At 37.7% G+C, this 19,243-nt stretch overlaps 1 protein-coding gene and 1 long non-coding RNA gene across 3 annotated transcripts; one reads left to right on the plus strand and one right to left on the minus strand.

Moving 5' to 3' along the window:
* Positions 1 to 3,737: 3,737 nt before the first annotated feature.
* On the minus strand, positions 3,738 to 5,956 carry LOC121132999. The gene is made up of 2 exons (XR_005869717.1): positions 5,612 to 5,956; positions 3,738 to 4,454 (listed from the first exon to the last, which is right to left on the minus strand). It is a non-coding gene; the product is annotated as an uncharacterized LOC121132999 (long non-coding RNA).
* Positions 5,957 to 6,021: 65 nt separating this feature from the next.
* Bet1 (Bet1 golgi vesicular membrane trafficking protein) lies at positions 6,022 to 16,558 on the plus strand. Of its 2 annotated transcripts, none has more exons than XM_005082898.4 (4): positions 6,022 to 6,197; positions 10,279 to 10,403; positions 13,792 to 13,848; positions 15,452 to 16,558. In XM_005082898.4, the coding sequence occupies exons 1-4, from the start codon at positions 6,179 to 6,181 to the stop codon at positions 15,605 to 15,607; spliced, it is 357 nt and encodes a 118-aa protein (XP_005082955.1). In that variant the 5' UTR covers positions 6,022 to 6,178; the 3' UTR covers positions 15,608 to 16,558. The 2 variants fall into 2 exon arrangements, with proteins under 2 accessions (XP_005082955.1, XP_040584536.1); XM_040728602.1 differs by lacking the exon at positions 6,022 to 6,197 and adding an exon at positions 7,370 to 7,434.
* Positions 16,559 to 19,243: the final 2,685 nt, after the last annotated feature.

The following is a 19,243-nucleotide window of genomic DNA, read 5'->3' on the forward strand; positions in this document are numbered from 1 at the left end:
GTGTGTCTTTAGGCAAAGTCTCATCTCACTAGCGATATCAAACCAAGATTTCTTATCTAACATGAAATTCTGACTGTTCCCTATGAGTACTGGAAAAATATTGAATGTAACTTATAATTTCTGGGCATCTATCTAAACATAAAAATATTTTCTGTAAAAGCAGACTATACTTCAAGGGATAATTGGAGATAAATTAACTTCTTTGGTTCCCTATTTTGCCTAGAAGACATTAATGGGAGGTGTCTGTAATTATCTGAAATATTTCACAACCACCCCTAAAAGAACTTTTTTTAAAAACAGATGGAATAAACACATTTTTGAGCTTCAGATATCAGTTATTTTGCAATTTTGAAGATTGTGCTTCTTTTTTAACAGTCCTGGTTCAGAGATTTTTGTTGGATTAGAGTCAAAGAAGTTCCATTAGACCTGGGAAGACTTCAATTTATAGGCATTTTACTTTTAATATGCGTGAATATATGTTTTGCCTTTGTACTAATTTGTTCCTATTTAAACCTTTAAAATATTTTATTTTGGTGAGGATTTTTCAAATTTGTATAGATGTGTATGTCTGCATGTGAGTCTGTGCACATGAGTGCAGGTGCCCAGAGCACTACAGGCTCCAGATTACCTGGAACAGCAGCAACAGATGGCTGGGAGCTGCCTGATGTGACTGCTGGAACTGAACTTGTATCTTTGGAAGAGCAGCAGGTGCTCTTAATCCTGAACATCTCTCCAGTCCCTCCATTTTATCCTTTACTGAAACTTCTGCCTATTTGCCTGTCTTTAGTGTTTTAGGCCATGTATATTTCAAAGTAGAACCCATTTAAGCTTTAAAACAATCCAACTAACCATATCTAGTAACAGAAAAAGCTGAAACTGCACTTTTATCAAAAATGAAAATGTTTCAAAATTTATAGCAGTATTACAAATACTCTACAGTGTAACTGAGATAACAACAAATAGTTAGCAAAACAAAAAGGGCCAATGAGTAAAAACAAAGGGTAGAAGCCAAAGGGAACAGATCAATCTGTGTTAAGCTAGAGTCTAGTTGTTAAAGCAATGATAAGTAATAATGTCAAGAGAACATAGGAAAGCCATCAGGACCTGGTAATATTGCCAGTGAATTCTCCCCATGTGTAAGCAGTTAACCTGATATACTCTCAATTCTAAGAGTTTAAGAGTAATTACTAGAAAAGAACATTGCAGGCAAAGTCTCTAATGAATAAGGACATGCAAGTCATTAACAAATATCTTAAAAGAACAATATACACAAAGTTGACTTAACATTTAGAAAATCAATATAATTCAGAGTATTAAAAATGAAAGCTCATATCAATATGCGCAGAAAGTAAATAAAATTAACAATACTATCTTCTAAAACCCTCTTGGCACACTAAAATGTTTGTGATATGACAAAATATTTGCCAAAATGTCTAACAAAGCATGATACTTGATACTTAGTAAGTTCAATGTATGATATTAAATGTTTTCTTTTGAAATTGAAAATGAAATTATCGTTATTAATGTCGATTGGAGGCTCTTGACAGTGCAATAATGACAAAAAAGAAAAGAAATCAAATCTAGTGACTATAAATGAAGAAGTAAAATCCTATCCACTTTGACTTGCTGTGTTTTCATTCAGAGCCATCCATTGTTAACACAGTACTGTATCTCATTTCCCTATTGCTACCTCTGTAGTTATCTCTACTGTAATTCCATTGATGTGTGTCAGGGTTTCTCTTGGTTGTCCTTATCCTATGTTAGTACAGAATGTCTCCTTGAGTTAGGATAGGCATCTGCTGAGGTTTTCACTATTCACCTTTACCCCGATGAGATAAAAGGAGTAGGCACATTCTGTCCCACTCCAGGAATCATTATAGAAAGATTTGAATGGATTTGCCTAGGTTATTTATCTACATAATAGGACAAGTAGTCTCAGGGCATGACTCATCTTTGTAGAAAAGAGACAGGAGGGCTTTGTTGGCTGAATATCCAGGAAAAGGCATGTGAAATGAGGGAGGTAACTCTGAAATTAGAGACAGTGCTAGAAATGCAAAGCAGACTATCCAGTTCTTATGCAATGTGACAAGTGACAATCACACTCATTTCTCCTAAATCTAAGGGAACAGCCTATTGATCATTTTGGACCAGTTAGAGGAAAATGGTATGAGATACCCACTACCAACAGGCTGTCCTTGTGTGGATAGACCACATTTTACTTATTAATTTATCCATTAGCAGAAATTTTAATTTTTAGGGTTAAAGGTTTAAAATCACAGAGAAAAGTAGAGCAACTCTATCCCTGGCATACAAATGGACTTTGGGTGCCCATCCCACAATGAGGGATGCTCTCTCAGCCTGGACTCTTGGGGGGAGGACCTAGGCCATGCCCTGCATGAAATGACAGACTCAGGAGATCCTCCATTGAGGGCCTCCATGGGTGGGGGATTGGGAGGCCTTGTGAGGGGGGGCGGGGAGGTGGGGAAGGAGAGGGAGCTGGGGTTGACATGTGAAGCAAGCTTGTTTCTAACTTAAATTACAAAAAGGAAAAGGAAGAAAAAGAAAGAAATTGAAAATGGTTAAAGGCTTTGGGGTTACGGTTATAGAAAAATAGATAGTTAGAGGATGAGCCCTCTAAAACACTTAAATGCAGCACGGTACAGCAACTTGAGTAACAAGAACCTCTGTTTAGGTGGGTCGGTTGTAATTAGAGAATAGTATTAACAAATTAGAATTTGTCTAGCAAAAGCAGAACAAGGGCTGAGCTCAAGGATGGCATTCAGTTCACTACCTCGGGCTTTCTTTTTGTGCAAGCTTGACCTCATGCACACTCTCAAGCACTGATGTAAATTCCCACCTGGTTAATAAGACATCGAGGCACAAGGACCTGGTGACAGAGAGTGAAGCATTTGCGGTTATTTTACACATTTTTAATCACTAGCCTGTACTACCTTCCAACTCTTCCTACTGTGTCTGCAATTGGAAAAAATAGAACAGACTTATTACTCAATTAAAATACAAATCGGGGTATGAATTAGGGGAAATTTACAGCCAGGTAGGAGAAATCATTCATTTTTAATTGCCGTGTGATTATCACGGACAGCATCTATGGTGGAATCTAAGGACATTGAGATCCCCATGACATGCTTTGGCTCATGGCAATTGGAAGGATTTCTTTTTCTTTTTTTTTTTTTTTCCTGATTACCTACTGATTTCTTGTCTGAAAACAAACAGGAAATAATGAGAGGAGTGCTTTGGCTAGAGGAGGAGAGGGATCCTAATGAGGTGAAACTGGGTATAGTTTTGAAGGAGAGAAGTCCTTTGGGTTCAGAGGCACAACAGAAATATCAGCAGCAGGTCTTGACCCCAAGGAGAGTAAGCATGGGCTTGAGGCTGACTTTTGCCACCTCACAGGCCTGCTTTGGCCTTTTATTGATTTTTACCAGGGAATTACAGGATTCAGGCCCCTGGGGAGCGTCAGCATTAAAATGTTATGAACTCTTTACCCTTTTGCCAAATGTGTCTGAGATAATCCCCTGAACTTCTTTTAACAGCGGTGATAAAAAATTACACTCTAAGAAATTCTAGTGTGGCAAAGCCTGGAGGAATCAGAGGTGAGAACAAGTTTGAAAAGCACATTCAAGTAGAGGCACTTGAACTCTGTATTGTTGCTGCTAGTTTGGGAATGGAGGGAAAGGGGAGAAATGAAAAGAAACGGCAAGTGAAGCTTAAACAGGGCTTGTTGGGAAATTTTTTATAGTTGACAAAACTGGAACCTCAACACAGCCCAGGGTTTTTGCCCTGAAACAGTATTAAGGGGAACTGAGAAAACCTGGGAGGCAAGATGCCTGGAGGATACTGCTGAGCTTGAGAGTATGAAGACACGTTCAAACTGAATTGTCCACAAGCATGCAGGAATAAGTTACCAGGTAAAGAAACGGGCCAGAGTTAGAGTGACAAACGGGATGTCAGTATCATCTGTAGAGAAGTGACCAATGGCTACTCTCTGTCTGCTCTAAAAAGGAGATTCCTTCAGTTTCAAACGCTGTGTCGTCTTCACAGTCAGATTACTACACTGACTTTGAAATGGAGGGGAAAGGGCATATTTTGATATTTATAGGCGCTGAACATTCCTACTGAGGACTTCCTGTGAGTAACTCTCAAGTCACAGAATATTGAGTAAAACTGACCAACCTTTTCTTAAGACCTTCTCAATAAGGAGATGTTTCAATACACTGTAGTCGGCTCTTTCATTATTTCTCTAGCATGACATCCTGTTGGCATTCCCTGATGAAATTATGTTGTCTTCAGCTGGGGATGGGGAAATTGAAGAAGTTTCTTCATAGGCTTTTTCTGTCTTTGTTTCTTAAGATAAACAATGTGATACTATTTAAATATCCATGGGCATGTGTGATGTCTGTCATTAGTCACCATCTCCCTATAATGGAAGACATCTGGAAGTACACAAATAAAAATTAGTTATATTTTAATGGAAAGAAGTTGGAAATAAATAGCTTCAGCGGGTGCCTAATAATGGATATTTATGTTATACCTTATCATTTAAAACTCTTTCCTTTAGAAAGGGTGTGTGTGTGTGTGTGTGTGTGTGTTCTTACTAACCTAGAATGTAATCTCAATACTGAATTCTGTAATGTATTCAGAAGTGTAATGTTAATACTTTAGGACAATTTGAGATGCTGGAATTGTAGTGCTTAATTTCTTGTCCCCAGGCCCATAAAAACTGTGTAGAAATTCTTTCTGTAGCTCTTCTAATTTCTACAAGACTCTTGATAATCTTTAGCAAGCAGTCCAGCTTTTCTATCTTGAGGCTCAAATTGTCCTAAAGTATTAACATTACACTTCTGAATACATTTCTGATAGTTGTCATCATGATTAGTAATTATTATTCTGTGTATCAAACGTACTTTCTGCCTCTTTTTTTTGAATGCCCAATGGGAGTCGGATGGGGAGAGGACCATCACAATTTGTATATGAAAAAAGGAGCCTATCATTTCTTTCATTGAATCTTCTGGGTTATTTATTACAACGTTCCTGACCTCAGTCAGGCATTGCTTTTAGAGAATAGTAGCTTGCTTTAGTTTTACGAGGGTTGTTTTAATGCTATTGAGTTTATTTTTCCCAGTTAATATATCACATTGGAAACTGTCTTAGGTGTATTTTATAGTCAATGTTTATGCTTGAGAATTGATCTATATAGTCAATGCTTATAATGGGAAACACTTTGAGAAAGCTCCATTATAAATACTGTATCAGTGTCATCCAACTGTAAACCATTTCAACACGGGTTGTGAACAACTACCGTTTTCAAAACCATTATTTCTTTGAAACCTCACAATGATCCTTTCACAACAAATGAACCACCGCCTTCGCACTCTTCCCAACAAGTTTTTAAACCCTTACATCGACTCTTTGCTCCAGGAAAACAAGTATCAGGCATCCATGTGTAAGTTTTAAAAGTTCTAAGGCATTCTGGGTACTTAAGAGCTAAGTGGCACAGTTCTATCCAGACTTGGAACAAACGCATTAACAAGGAATGAGACTCCACAGTTTCCTACCAGGAGTCCTACTGCAAGGAGCTGTGTTTACTGACCTATCAGGAACGAATCGATTCATCTTTGCTCCCTGATGAAAGACTCATGCAGTAAGATGTGAGACTCTTCAACAAAGTTTTCTCTGACTTTCCCCCATCTGACTCTGAGTAAGAGGAAGTACTAGGATGAATCAGGAAAGATGACTCGGCCATCCTCCCGCCCAGGAAGGAGTAAATATCCCGGGTTAACTTTTGCCCTAACATAGAAAGTACTCTACTGGAGTCTCTAGAAGAGGAGAAAAAGACCAGACACCCAAGACTAGAGCCCCAACCTCCACAGCCACTTTTCCGGAAGCCCCGCCCAGCTTTCCACCACGCCCCCTCGCCAAGAGCCCAGAGCTGATAGAAAACTACATTTCCCAGAATGCAACTAATCCTCATTGCAGGGCGCCTGTAAGTGTCCGGGTGACGGCATAAACCAGCGCGGTGTTTAGACTCCACTGATGTCGTGGCGCTCAGAGGCAAAAAGTTGGTTCTCTGAGGGGCCCTGGGACTGAAGCCGAGGTCCGGTGACCCTGGCCCTTTCCTACCCACTCCTCCTCGCCCGCCTTTCCCCGTCCTGGCAGGATGAGGCGTGCAGGCCTGGGTAAGAACAGGGCTGAGGTTCGAAGTTTGGGGACCCTGGGACCTGTCGAGCCGGGAGTAGGGGCGAGGGAGGAGCTCTACCGGCCTTGGGTCAGCGACTGGGGCTGGAGAGCGAGCTGTTTGGGTTCTTTGAAGGCGGTGCCAAGTGGAAGCGCATCGTTTGTCCCAATTCTGAGCAGTTTACTTTAGTTTAGAGGAAAGTTTCTATGGTAAGTTTCACAGGGTGACCGGTAGTCTGGAGTTTTCTTTCCTTACGAGCTAGTTTGGGAAGTAGCAGTGTTTCCTCCCCCAGCCTTGCTCTGGTTCCTTTTCTGTACTCATTCTGGATCTTGCTTTTCTTAGAAATGCCATTTGGAGAGGGGATGTGAGACTCCCAGCTCACTAATGGTGGTATGTTAGTATGATTGCAGCGAGTTCCAAAGGTGAATTTACGCGTCATTATTATTAAAGGGCCGGTTGTGAAGGTCTGGGTCAAAGATGATTGGAACATTTCCGACCTAGACCTTGTCCCTCTGTTAAGGCAATAGACGGTGATAAGTTTTGATGAGTTAACACTTGTTCTTGCCTTTATGGATGGGAGAAGTAATAACAAAATATCAGAATAGCATTTTCTGGTTCTGAACTTCTCTATTAACATGGTTTTTCTTGTTTTTAAGAAGGACAGCATGCTTGGGGAAAAAATGAATGAAACATTGAATAGGATCTAATTTTAGGTGTTTAAAGCCAATGAACAAACACTTAAAACTAGACAAGGGAAATAAATAAAGCCTATTTTGCAGCCCAGAACTCACTGCTTGACATGAATTTTGATTGTTGGAGATGGAATACAATACTCATGACAGGGCAGAGTGGTATTCTTAATAAGGTTGGCTATAGGAGAAGAGAGTGGGTAATTTAGAACAATAGAAAAATAATGGCAGTGAAAGGTAATAGTAATATAGACTTACATGATTATCAATAAATAGTTACATGTGAAGGAATTTATAAAGTTAGCTTTTTAAATGCTTGCAAGTACTGAAAGAAAGCAGTCATTGTCAAATAACCTAAAGAACTAATTTCAAACAAGGTTAGTCTTATATGCCTAAATTCTTTCATCACTAATGGCAACATTTATTGCAACATAAGCTTTATGTGGGTGATCATTTGTGACCCAGCATGTACTTCCCAAAGTGTTCAATGTAACTGAGGAGCAGGGAAAAAATGCTTCGGAAGTAGAAGACAAATTATGATCCAAGGCGGTAACTTTTCACCCAAACACTAATTAAGTTAAACAGATAGTGAATACAGTAGAGATTTAATAATACTTGCGTCATTGCCTACTTTCTGGAGCCAGAGGAACTCAAAGGGTGCCTTTGACAAGAGGGAATGGGGGAAGTAGGTTCCAGATGGAAAGATGACAAAGATTCAGGATTAGGGTTACAAATGATGTGTACAAGAGATTTTGGTGATCAGAGCACTTTGGAGCTAGGACCCTGAGACATTCTGAAAATCTTTGTCTATCCAAGGAGTTTACATGTTAGCAGCAGGCCAATGAACTATTGGGATGTTGTTTATGCTGTACTGTTTATATTACATTCAGGGCAGGGACTTGACAGTAGGTTTGTAGCTCTGCTTATATGTTGGAATTGCTCAGAAAGATATTAGATTTTCAATATGACTAGACTAGAGTCCCCTCCTAATTCTTTTTAAAGTGCCTGTGCAGTCTAGACGAGGGTACCTATTAAAGTATGTTATTACTAACATTGGTGTAAAGTTATGAGACTTTTTAAAGTACCAATATGTATTTACCTGAAATTTTAAAATCAAAATAATGGTGAACATGGTAAACAATCTTATGTAAAAATCTGCTGTTAAATGAATTGGCCTGATTATTGATAGAACATGATTCAAGGAAGTAGCACTTTTCAGAAATAATGAAGACTGAAGATGTACTTCAGGACTTGTTTTTCTAAAGGTTTTCATAGTAATAATTTTCACAGAGAAACAATGGAGCCAAGTTTGATAGGAACTCTAGTATTTTATTTTAGTTTTGTTTTTCTGGTGTAGAGGATGGTTTCAAGAAAGATCAAATTTGGAACTGCATTAAAAATTTCTGAAAAAAAGTGAGAATTTTACTTTAGAAAAACACAGGGGAAGGAGGAACTAAATGTAAGATTACCCAGGGTGTCAAAAAAAGCAATACAACAGCTATTAATTTTGAATGAATTCCTTGGTAGAGTTATACAGTTATTAACTTTAGCCATTCCAAAATTACTTACTGGGCAATATGTCATACCCAGCTCCTTAGTCACATAAAACAAGGTCTTGGATCTTGTCAGAGTTTGCTCAGAATATTTTAAGTGGTGACTTTAGTTGGTGAGTGGGAAGAAATGATTAAAAGTTCAACAGCTTTTAATCTGTTTGAAAACATGTATTGAGAATTCAGGGTTAGCTTGCCAGCAGTCAATAGGAAATTTGAGTATGTAACTATCCCATCTGTTTGGAATATTCAACATTTTGTTGTTGTGGATTTTGTGGTACAAGGAGAAATGTGGGTGTCTGATGCATAGATAGCACTCATTGTGTACAGGAGGATCTAGAAGCATGAGACACTCTGCTTTTGACAAAGTTGCTTAGCCGTAAATTAAAATTGTATTCTTTAGTCAGTTAATTTATAAGTATTCACTTAAAATAATTAAGTGTTTATGGAGATAAAGAATAAATGAATAAATTTAGTTTATGTTCTTATAGTTCAATCTAGACATCAGTGTTGATGATGTCATACATTCAAAGCTATAAGGATTCAAGACTTTTGCTACTTGAATAAAATTAAATTTGTGCTGTGCTTTGAGAGAGTTTTTTATTCAGACATTAAGCATCCTTCAGATACAGCTACTAGATTTACTGCTACGCACTCTCTCAGCTGTTACTCTTGCTGTTCCTGCCATTTACACTTTGAGCACTAGAGAAGGTGCTTCCAACCATGGACAGTCTTATTCCCTTTAATACTTTCTGCACTCTTTTGTCAAACCATATCAAAGTTTGGGGGATTTCTTCTTCTCTAGTCCCAGTATTAAAATTTCCACTTCCAGGTCCATCCAACAGTGTTCTTCTCAACAGCTGACTGAGACCAATGAGCCCTTCTGTTGAGAGGTCTCACATCTGGAAAGTCAGAAACTAATTCAGTGTACTGCCACAGCTGTGGTCAATTTATTCTAGAAATACTGAATGATTTTAGTCACTGTTCCTTATGATTTTCTTTATTTTATTCTAAATGATCACTCTTCTTCACTGTCTAGCCCACTTGCTGTCTTTACTAAGAAAATGATGACGTCGGTTTAGAAAAACTTGGTGAAATAGTACCCTCAGTCCCAACACATTCATGTATTATTTGCTGCCCAATGCTCACCATATCTGTTGTTTTCCTGATGACTGTCAAGTACTATAGTAGACAGACTTATGGGGTGTTGTAAAAATAGCATAAAGATAGAGTTGACACATGGTAGCTTCTCGAATATTTGTTGAAAATGGGTGAAATGCTTCAGGACTTTCTGCTAACGACCTCTACAAGCCATTGCATCTCTTTCCTTGGCTTTCCCTTATGGCCTCCACTTCCCTTTGTCCTTGGCTTTTCACCACTTGCTTCTGTAAGTGAAGGTTGCTAGTAAAATAAATACCATCTTCTGCCTTTAGAACCCCTTCCTCCACATTTTCTTCCCCCCTTTCCTTTTATAGTCAAGCTTTTCTGATGGGTAGATGGTTGTGTGTTTATGTCCTCTATTAAAACATGTATTTCTAGTGTGCAGGAAAAGTCTCCCAAATATCCTTGTATATCAATGTCTGTTTTAGTGTTTTTTTAGGCAATCAATAAATGATCAATAAATGTGTATTGAAGAAACTGCATACTTTGCTTAAAAGGATATGAAAAGAATCATTATAATCTCTGGTTTTGATTTTTTAAAATTGATTTTTAGTGTGACTATTTTAGATATATGTGGTCTGCAACGCCCTCCAGGGGTCTTTTTCCATTTTTTTTAACTACTAAGCCTTAGAAAATAGCATCTGTTTTTGCAATCCTACATGCATGCCTCTGATCCTTGTAGGTGAAGGAGGACCTCCTGGCAGCTATGGGAACTATGGCTATGCCGGCAGTGGCTATAATGCCTGCGAAGAAGAAAATGACAGACTCACTGAAAGTCTAAGAAGCAAAGTGACTGCTATCAAATCTGTAAGTACAGAACCAGTGCTGTTCACACTCTTCTTGTGTATGTGAACTTACTGGCCTCAGAGGAAGAAACTCATGTGAACACTAGCTGTGAGGTCACTGTGCACCAGAAGTTCAGGCTACCCGCCAAGTAAGAAGGTGTGGCAAGTTAAAAGCTAGGGTCCTTTTGTTTAATTTTCTTCTCAAACTTTAACTGTGTATTTGTGTATCTAGCAAAATCTATACGTTTATTCAGTGGCTCAAACAGTCAGTCATGCTTTCTATGTAATTTTACGTCATAGATAATTCTAATTTTCCAATTTATTAGTATAGTAAAGAAAAAATACTTAAATTAGTCTAGACTTATAATCAAAGAAATACCATATGTTTTTAGGAAAACATTAAATGTGTATGTGTGTATTTGACTTGTTCATATGAATACTTGTACATTGTAAAATGTAAGGAATATATGGATGAAAACATTTAATTTATATGAATAAAAGGGAAACAAAGTGTGGTAAAAGAATGGAACCATAGACCATTAATAAGTAGGTTGAATATTATAAGGAAGAGAAGAGAGAGAATGTCACTGTTGGAAGGAGGAGCAATTTTACATTTGTTTTCTAATAGTTTCATTGGAAATGGATCAGGAGAGCCACTGAAATAGCCCTTCCAGCCTTTTGTGCTAGTGGCTTAAATATAATACATAAGACTTTTTAAAATCTTTGAGCCTTATTTGAGTTGTGGGCTGTCTCATGTTTCTCTAACATGGCCATAATTTTATGCATAGATCCCTGGGAGTATCTCTTGACTGTCTCAGCTTGCCCTGGTCTACATGATTTTGTTACAGTCATCACTAGACTTTTGTTAAAGCCCTCTCAGAAGGTCTTGGATTCGGTTACTTAATAGATTAAGTTCGTACCCTGTGGACTGATTGTGCTATATGTTCTTCAGAGAGTTGCTTCAGCCTTTCAGAACTTCTTTGCAACACGTCCAGAATTCATAAGGCTTTGCTGCCAGACAATTGAGAGTTCTTTGCATACTGTTGCCCCTATTCCTATTTTTAAAATCAAGCTGTGCCTTCAGCAATGTCATTATCTTCCTCCTTAGAGGTTGTCTTCTTCATGAGAGGCCCCATTGCTGCATCCGCCTCTCTTCATGCCTTGTCTCAGCACTACATCTAGCAGGAACTCATCTCCATAAACCTAAGGTCATTTAGCACATGCAGTATAATTTCTTCTTAGAAGGGGATAACAGGGGGCCGGGGGGGAGGGCTCGGGAGGAAGGGAGGGAATGGGAGAGGGACCTGGAACTGACTTGTGAAGCAACCTTGTTTCTTATCCAAATTTAAACTGGAAAATAAAATTTAAAAAAAATGCCACAAAACACCAGTTATACTGAGCATGTACAAGCCTGTGGCATGCAAATAGCAGACACTACATGATTTAAAATAAGAATAAAACCACCATTGGTAGAAAATAATACATTCCAAGTCAGTTGGGTTTTTGTGATTAGCTGACAAAATTTGTATTACTATTGCAAATTTCTAAGATTACATTTATCATATTTATTTCTCTTTAAAAAATAATAAGAGTAAGTTTTGGGAAACATGATTTATATACAAAATTCAGCTTAAAGTTGTTTGTCTTCAGGTCACAAAATAGCATGCCATGCCCTTTCAAATAGCACTTCAGATTTTCAAATGTAGAATTACATTATTATCTATAAGTTGACCAATAATTGCATTACTCTTTCATGGTTGCATATTTGTTGGCCTACAAATCACATGAGTCTTTGGAATGGAAATTTCCATCCCCTGTTCTCAGACAATTCTGACCTTTCATGTTGCCTTCACATGCTCTAGGCTTCCTAGGATTGCATTTATGACTTTAATATTTACTGTCACATACTTTTCAAACGAAATTAAAACTAACCTTTAAAGTACATTAGCAGGAGTCATTGACTATGTTACCTTAATTGGCTTGCCCAAAACAGAAATAAACAACTTACCAATAATTGCTTATTTTTAACACAATAGGAAGAGAAATGGTATAATATAGGATTTTGATTATTATTATGCCTCCTATCAAAATTCAAATCATACTTTAATTTCAAATGTGTCTGAAGGGAATTTGAACTTTGAAAGCACTAGCTATACAACAATCTTGTTTATTAAAATGTAAAATACATTTATAAAAATGAATGCAAACTACAAAAAATAAAATAAAAAAATAGAAAAAAAGAAATACTGGGTAAATTTTTGTTAAAAGGGATTAAACAAGGTGATTTTAAAAATTATGTCACTGATTCTCCATTGCAATAAACATACTGTACACTTGTGAAGCAGTCAATAGAAGCTCACATTGTCAACATAATTGATATTTAATTTCAGTCATGGGAAACTTAGATTGTATTCAGCTTGTACTCACAATAGTGTTTTGATATATGGTATTGTTTTCAAAGTCATATTAATGAAAGTGACTTAATCTATGGACCTAGTAATGTATAATGTTAAGAAGTTAAGAATCATAACATTGAGAAAAACAGAGTTGGATGTCTTAAACAAAGAAAACCCTGTAGTGTTGATTATTTAGCTCACATGATAGAAGACTGGAGATTCCCTTCCTTGGCGTGAATAGAATGCTAAAGTAGTTGGGAGAGTTGGGCTGCCTGCTATTTTGTGTCTGGTTGGATGAATTTGGAGGAAAGGCTCATATCTCATCTCCATAATTTTAGTATAATTCCATTTTAGTATTATCTGTGGATTTCACACAGATTAAAATGAGAACATCTACAGTTGTTCACAAAGAGCTTCAGTAATTACTTGTATTTACTAAAGTTCCTTAGAAGGAAACCCTCAGGTGAATTTGTTGTAGAAGGTATGAGGTATAATTTTGCATAGCAGCTATAATTATACTGTTTTACACACAGAGACTCTTTCTATATAATTTTAGGTTATAGGTAACACTAGGGTTTTTCCAATTATTATATTAAAGTGGAAGTCTTTAAAATAATGAATCTAGACTTGTATTCAAATAAATGTCATACTTTTAGGAGAATACTACTTGTATGTGTCTGTATTTGAACTAGTCAGGTGAGTAGTTGTATTTACTAAAATATAAGAAATGGATACTTTTATACGACTGAAAAAAACTAAAACATGAAATACAGTATGCTAAAATAAAGGAGGAAGGAGGAGAATGTTACCCCAGAGTTTGGGAAATAGGAAGAAAAGAGAATATGTTCATTGTTGAAGAGGAAATTTTTAAGGTTTTTTTCCAAGTGTCAGGAGGCTGTATATGTCTAGAATACAATTTCATCTGACAAATTCAATATGCTTAGGATGGCATTGTTGCTTTTTATAATTTTTGAATACCTTCCTGTAGGAGTAATATATGTGCTTTCTTCATAGCTTTCCATTGAAATAGGCCATGAAGTTAAACATCAAAACAAACTATTAGCTGAAATGGTAAGTCATTACAATTTTAACTAAGAAATTTTATCTAATGTTTCCAAATTTAGTAAGCTGACCTGGTATAAGGAATTACATTTTTAAAAGCATTTTTTTTGTTAACAACTGTACAAAGTTATAATTTATCTACTCTCTAATACTTTTTAAAAATAATATTTTAATACATTCTTCAGGAATTCCTATGATGTATTTTTGAGTATATTCAACTCTCCTGGCTCTTCCTCTTACCAGGCTCCCCACCCCTATTCTTTATCTTTATTCGGTTAAAACAGACCCTGACATTTTAAGTCCTGATGGATTCACTCCATTTTAGCTAATCAGTTTATAATTTCTATCAAATGTATTTTTGCATTGTTCTTCTCTAAAATGTAAATAAGAAGTGAAGATTGAAGCCAGTGTATTTTAATCCTGGGTATAAAGCACTGCTAAATACTGAAGGCTAATGGCTATGTTGAGTGGTCTTAGAAATCATAATGGGTAGACCACTAGTAATTTATTAACCAGGCAATCAAAAAGCACTTTATCTGCAGCCAACTAAATGCTTTTCACTTAACAGACTCCTTCAGCTCTGCTTCCTAAGGATTACTGCTGAACAAATCCCTCAGATTTGAGTAGACGTGGTCCCTTTATTTCTAGTCTAAACAAGCTCAACAGCATGCACCTTTTCTTCTCAGAGCGGCCTTCCAATCACTAAAGCTAACTTTGGATACCCGGCTTCTCTAGACCTCCCTTTGTTTCTTCACATGCATTCAAAACTACCATGTAAAAGCAAATACAGCATTGAAAGCAGTGTTCTTTCAAAATAGATATTCCTGTTTCTCTCTGTAAATGAGCTCATTCAAAATCTCATGGAGAGGAGCCCAGGCATATGTAGTTTGTGAAAAGCATCCAGGTGGTTCTGATGCACGGACTCCTGTGAAGAAGCAAGGGCTTCAAAGCAGGAGCTGTGTGGGGACTTAGCTATGCAGAGCCTCATTATGTAGGTGCCATCTCATCTCAGGGGGCATTATTTCTAGCCTGGGCTAGTCTACCTGTCTTAGAGGCTTCTCTGGCTCTGTTTTAATCTGGCATTTTTCATGTATGTGTTTAAATCCTCTCTACTTATTGCTACGTCAACTTTTATTTTCTCTTAACTTTTAGTAAATTTCTCTAAACAAAAGGCTCTACCATTTTCTATTCTAGCAATATTAAATTTTAGCTGAAGTCCTAGTATCTGAACACTTACACATTTGGCCTTGGGAAAATAGTGCCTTAACAGAAAGTGAACAAAGACATGCTGTATAGCACATATATGTCTTGCCTTTATTGTTAATGGATGTTTATCCATATAATTGAAATAAGAAAGACCCAAATCGCTTGAGTTTTTTAATTACACTCAGGAACTGAAAGAAATGCTTATTACATAAAGAAAGAGCCACTGAGAAAACTGCTTTATTTTACATGGAATAATCAGGTTGATTTCCCAAACTAGTAAATAGATACTTGAATTCATTAAACATACAAATTATCTTTAAAAATACATAGTAATAACCATATGTAAATCGCTCGAATGAGCATGTGTAGAATATTAGAATTCATTTTGTTTTTTTTACTCTCATAGGATTCACAATTTGATTCTACAACTGGATTTCTAGGTAAAACCATGGGAAGACTGAAGATTTTGTCCAGAGGAAGCCAAACAAAATTGTTATGCTATATGATGTTGTTTTCATTGTTTGTCTTTTTTGTCATTTACTGGATTATTAAACTGAGGTGATGCAAGTTAGTGTGGTCTTTAAACCTATTGCAGTTAATGTTTTGGGGTTCCACTTTGATAGCTAGCATCCCAACATTCTTAATGACCTTCTTCATTGAAGATTGCTGGCGCTTTCCTCTTAAGAAATCATACTATACCATATAATGTTTTTTGACTACTGTTCCCAATTGACTCATTTTGACCCCTATTTTCAGGGGTATTGAGTTAGCCTGAAGTCGTTGTGACTGTGCCAATGTTTTTGCAGTCAAATTGAATACCAGTATCATATTCTATTATTACATAAGTAACTTTCTGAAGCAAGAAGGAGAACAATAGAATGCTAGCGAACCTGATGTCAGCTTTTGTGGTGGTTGTTGGATGGTGGAGAATGCGCCCCATTTTTTTTTGCTTGATGTCATCATTGGGATGTTGGACTTTCCCTTACTTGTTACCATATAGATACTAAGTTCCTTTTCCCTAAGATTTTCTTAATACATTTGTTCATGTGAATTCTTTGTATAAAGACTTCCTTGAGTAAAGCTGTTGACATATTTCTGTGGGAGCCTACTATACACGTGTATCAACTTACGTATTGTTTTGTATTAGTGATAAATTCCATTGACCTGCTCTAGAATAGTTTTCTGGTGTCTAGCTGCTTAGGTGGGACATTTGGTGAGAATTTGTGTCTGAATAATGTGAAGCTCAGTGATTGTTAAACCCTGTGTAGAAATGAAGTGTTCAGGAAAATCAGTCGCCTTTGTTTTCTCCTGTGCTCAAACAGGGGCTGAAAATATGCAGGAATTGAGTCCAGAGTTCAGAGGAGTGTTCTGTTCCATTTTATTTGCTTACAGAAATCAAAATGCAAGGTGGATTTAAGTGAAAAATAAATATTCAATATTATGAAACATTCTGTATTGCTCCTGTTTTAGACATTTGCTTATTTCTAAGTTCAAATAAACTTTTATGAAAATATAGTGCCTCCTTAAGTGTCTTATATTCTTTTTTTTAACCTGTTTTAACCCCCAGTTTCCCCAATCCTTACTCCATTCTTCAGGGAGGGTGAGTCTGTCATATCATCTGGGGCAGGGGCTAGGCCCTCCCCCATGTGTCCAGGCTGAGAGAGCATCCTTCTATATGGTATGGGCTCCCAAAGTCCATTTGGATGCCAGGGATAAATACTTACCTATTGCCCGAGGCCCCAAAGAATGCTGAAACTGCCTCACTGACACCCATATTCAGGGGGTCTGGATCACTCCCATGCTGGCCTCTCAGCTGTCTGGGGTCCATGAGCTCCCTTGTTTAAGTGTCTTATATTCTTGACACAGAATCTAAGAAATATCCCAAATGCTTAGAATTCCAAACAAAATGAATCAAAACGAATAATTGTATTAAATAAGAACAAGTAATCAAATTTTGAATGTAACTTCAAAACCTTTTGATTCTACTTTTATTCACAAGTCTATGCCTCTGTACTGGAATGAGTTTTCAATTCTTTTTGCCCATTTATAATTTCCTACCAGCAAGAACCTTTTTAATGCAATGTCACTTGGGCCTATCTTCTTCTTTTTTTATATTTAAATTAGAAACAAGCTTGTGTTACTTGTTAATCCCAGTTCCTTCTCCCTCCCCTCCTCCCCTGCCCCCACCAGCCCCCTATACCATCCCCTTTCTGCTCCCCAGGGAGGGTGAGGCCTTCCATGAGGGATCTTCAAAGTCTGTCATACCATTTGGAGCAGTGCCTAGACCCTCCCTTGTGTGTCTAGGCTGAGAGAGTATCCCTCTATGTGGAATAGACTCCCAAAATCCATTCTTACATTACGGATAAATACTGATCCACTGCCAGAGGCCGCACAGATTGCTCAGGCCTCCTAACTGACACCCATGTTCAGGGGGTCTGGGTTGGTCCTATGCCTGTTTCCCAGCTATCAGTCTAGGGTCCATGAATTCCCCCTTGTTCAGGTCAGCTGTTTCTGTGGGTTTCTCCAGGCTGGTCTTGACACCTTTGCTCTGTCTCTGCAACTGGATTCCAGGAGTTCAGTTCAGTGTTTAACTGTGGGTCTTTACTTCTGATTCCATCAGCTACTGGGTGAAGGCTCTACGATGGCAGATAAGGATTCATCAATCTCATTATTGGAGATCATTTAAGTTAGTCTCTCCGCTATTGTTTAGATTGTTAATTGCGGTCATCCTTATAGATCTCTGGACATCCCGAGTGCCAGATTTCTCTTTAAATCTATAATGGCCCCCTCTATTATGGCATCTCCTTTCTTGTTCTCATCTATTCCTCCCCCAATTCAATCTTCCTGATCCCTCATGGCCTCTCCCCTCCTCTTCTCCCCTTCTCTTTCTCCTAACTCCTCCCCTCCCCACCATACTCCCAATTTTCTCAGATCTTGTCCCATATTCTTTCTCCGGGGAACCATATATGTTTCTCTTAGAGTCTTCCTTGTTTCCTAGCTTCTCTGGCGGTGTGGATTGTAGGCTGGTAATCCTTTGTTCTATGTCTAAAATCCATATATGAGTGAGTACATACCATGCTTGTCTTTTTGTGACTGGGTTATCTCGTTTGGGATGGTTTCTTCTAGTTCCATCCATTTGCCTGCAAATTTTAGGATTCCATTGTTTTTTTTTCCACTGAGTAGTACTTTATTGTGTAAATGAACTGCATTTTCTCTATCCATTCTTCAGTTGAGGGGCATCTAGGTTGTTTCCAGGTTCTGGCTATTACAAATAATGCTGCTGTGAACATAGTGGAACAGACATCCTTGTTGCATGAAAGTGAATTCCTTGGGTATATGCATAAGAGTGGAATTGCTGGATCTTGTGGTAGACTGATTTCATTTTCCCAAGGACCCACCATACTGATCTCCAAAGTGACTGTACAAGTTTGCACTCCCACCAACCGTGTAGGAGTGTTCTCCTGTCTCCACATCCTCTCCAGCATACACTGTCATTGGTGTTCTTGATTTTAGTCATTCTGACAGGAGCAAGATGGTATGTCAGAGTTGTTTTGATTTGCATTTCCCTGATACCTAACGATGTTGAGCACTTTCTTAAGTGTCTTTAAGCCATTTTAGATTCCTCTAATGAGAATTCTCTATTTAGTTATGTACTCCACTCTTTAATTGGAATATTTGGTGTTTTGGAGACTAGCTTCTTGAGTTCCTTGTATATTTTGGAAACAGCCCTCTGTCAGATGTGGGGTTAGTGAATATCTTTTCCCATTCTGTGGGCTGCCTTTTTGTCTAGAGGTGAGTGTGGGCCCCTGCCTTGGGCCTGTCTTTTACAGTATCCAAACACTAAGCTTGAGTTCAGTTAAGTGACCTAAAGAGACAGGGCTGAGTTTGAGGAAAGAAATGCTAGTATGATTTAGATGGTGCCTTCCAGTCACCACACCTGCTTCATTGGCTTGAGACTTGTAGCCTCTGTTTTTTCATTTCACATTTTTCACAGGACTGCGAGATAGCCATAAGACAGCAGAGAGGAAAGCTCCTGACTCACCAGAGTCAGTAAGTGCTCTTAATGTCTACACTCAATAACTGTTCATTATTTTCAAAGTAAAGTTTAAGGTCTTTAGATGATGATACAGCCTCTTCCAAGCAGATAGTTTACTTAGGCATTCAGAGTGTGACTCATTGTTTCAAGACTGTTTTAACT

The sequence above is a fragment of the Mesocricetus auratus genome, unplaced genomic scaffold, assembly GCF_017639785.1.
Source record: "Mesocricetus auratus isolate SY011 unplaced genomic scaffold, BCM_Maur_2.0 Super-Scaffold_100019, whole genome shotgun sequence".
NCBI classification, from domain to species: domain Eukaryota; kingdom Metazoa; phylum Chordata; class Mammalia; order Rodentia; family Cricetidae; genus Mesocricetus; species Mesocricetus auratus.

Excerpts from the sequence above, each read along its gene's own strand:
- Bet1 (XM_005082898.4), top strand. Across the intron at positions 10,404-13,791 it reads AAGTGACTGCTATCAAATCT|CTTTCCATTGAAATAGGCCA; the intron begins GTAAGTACAGAA and ends CTTTCTTCATAG. Across the intron at positions 13,849-15,451 it reads ACAAACTATTAGCTGAAATG|GATTCACAATTTGATTCTAC; the intron begins GTAAGTCATTAC and ends TTACTCTCATAG.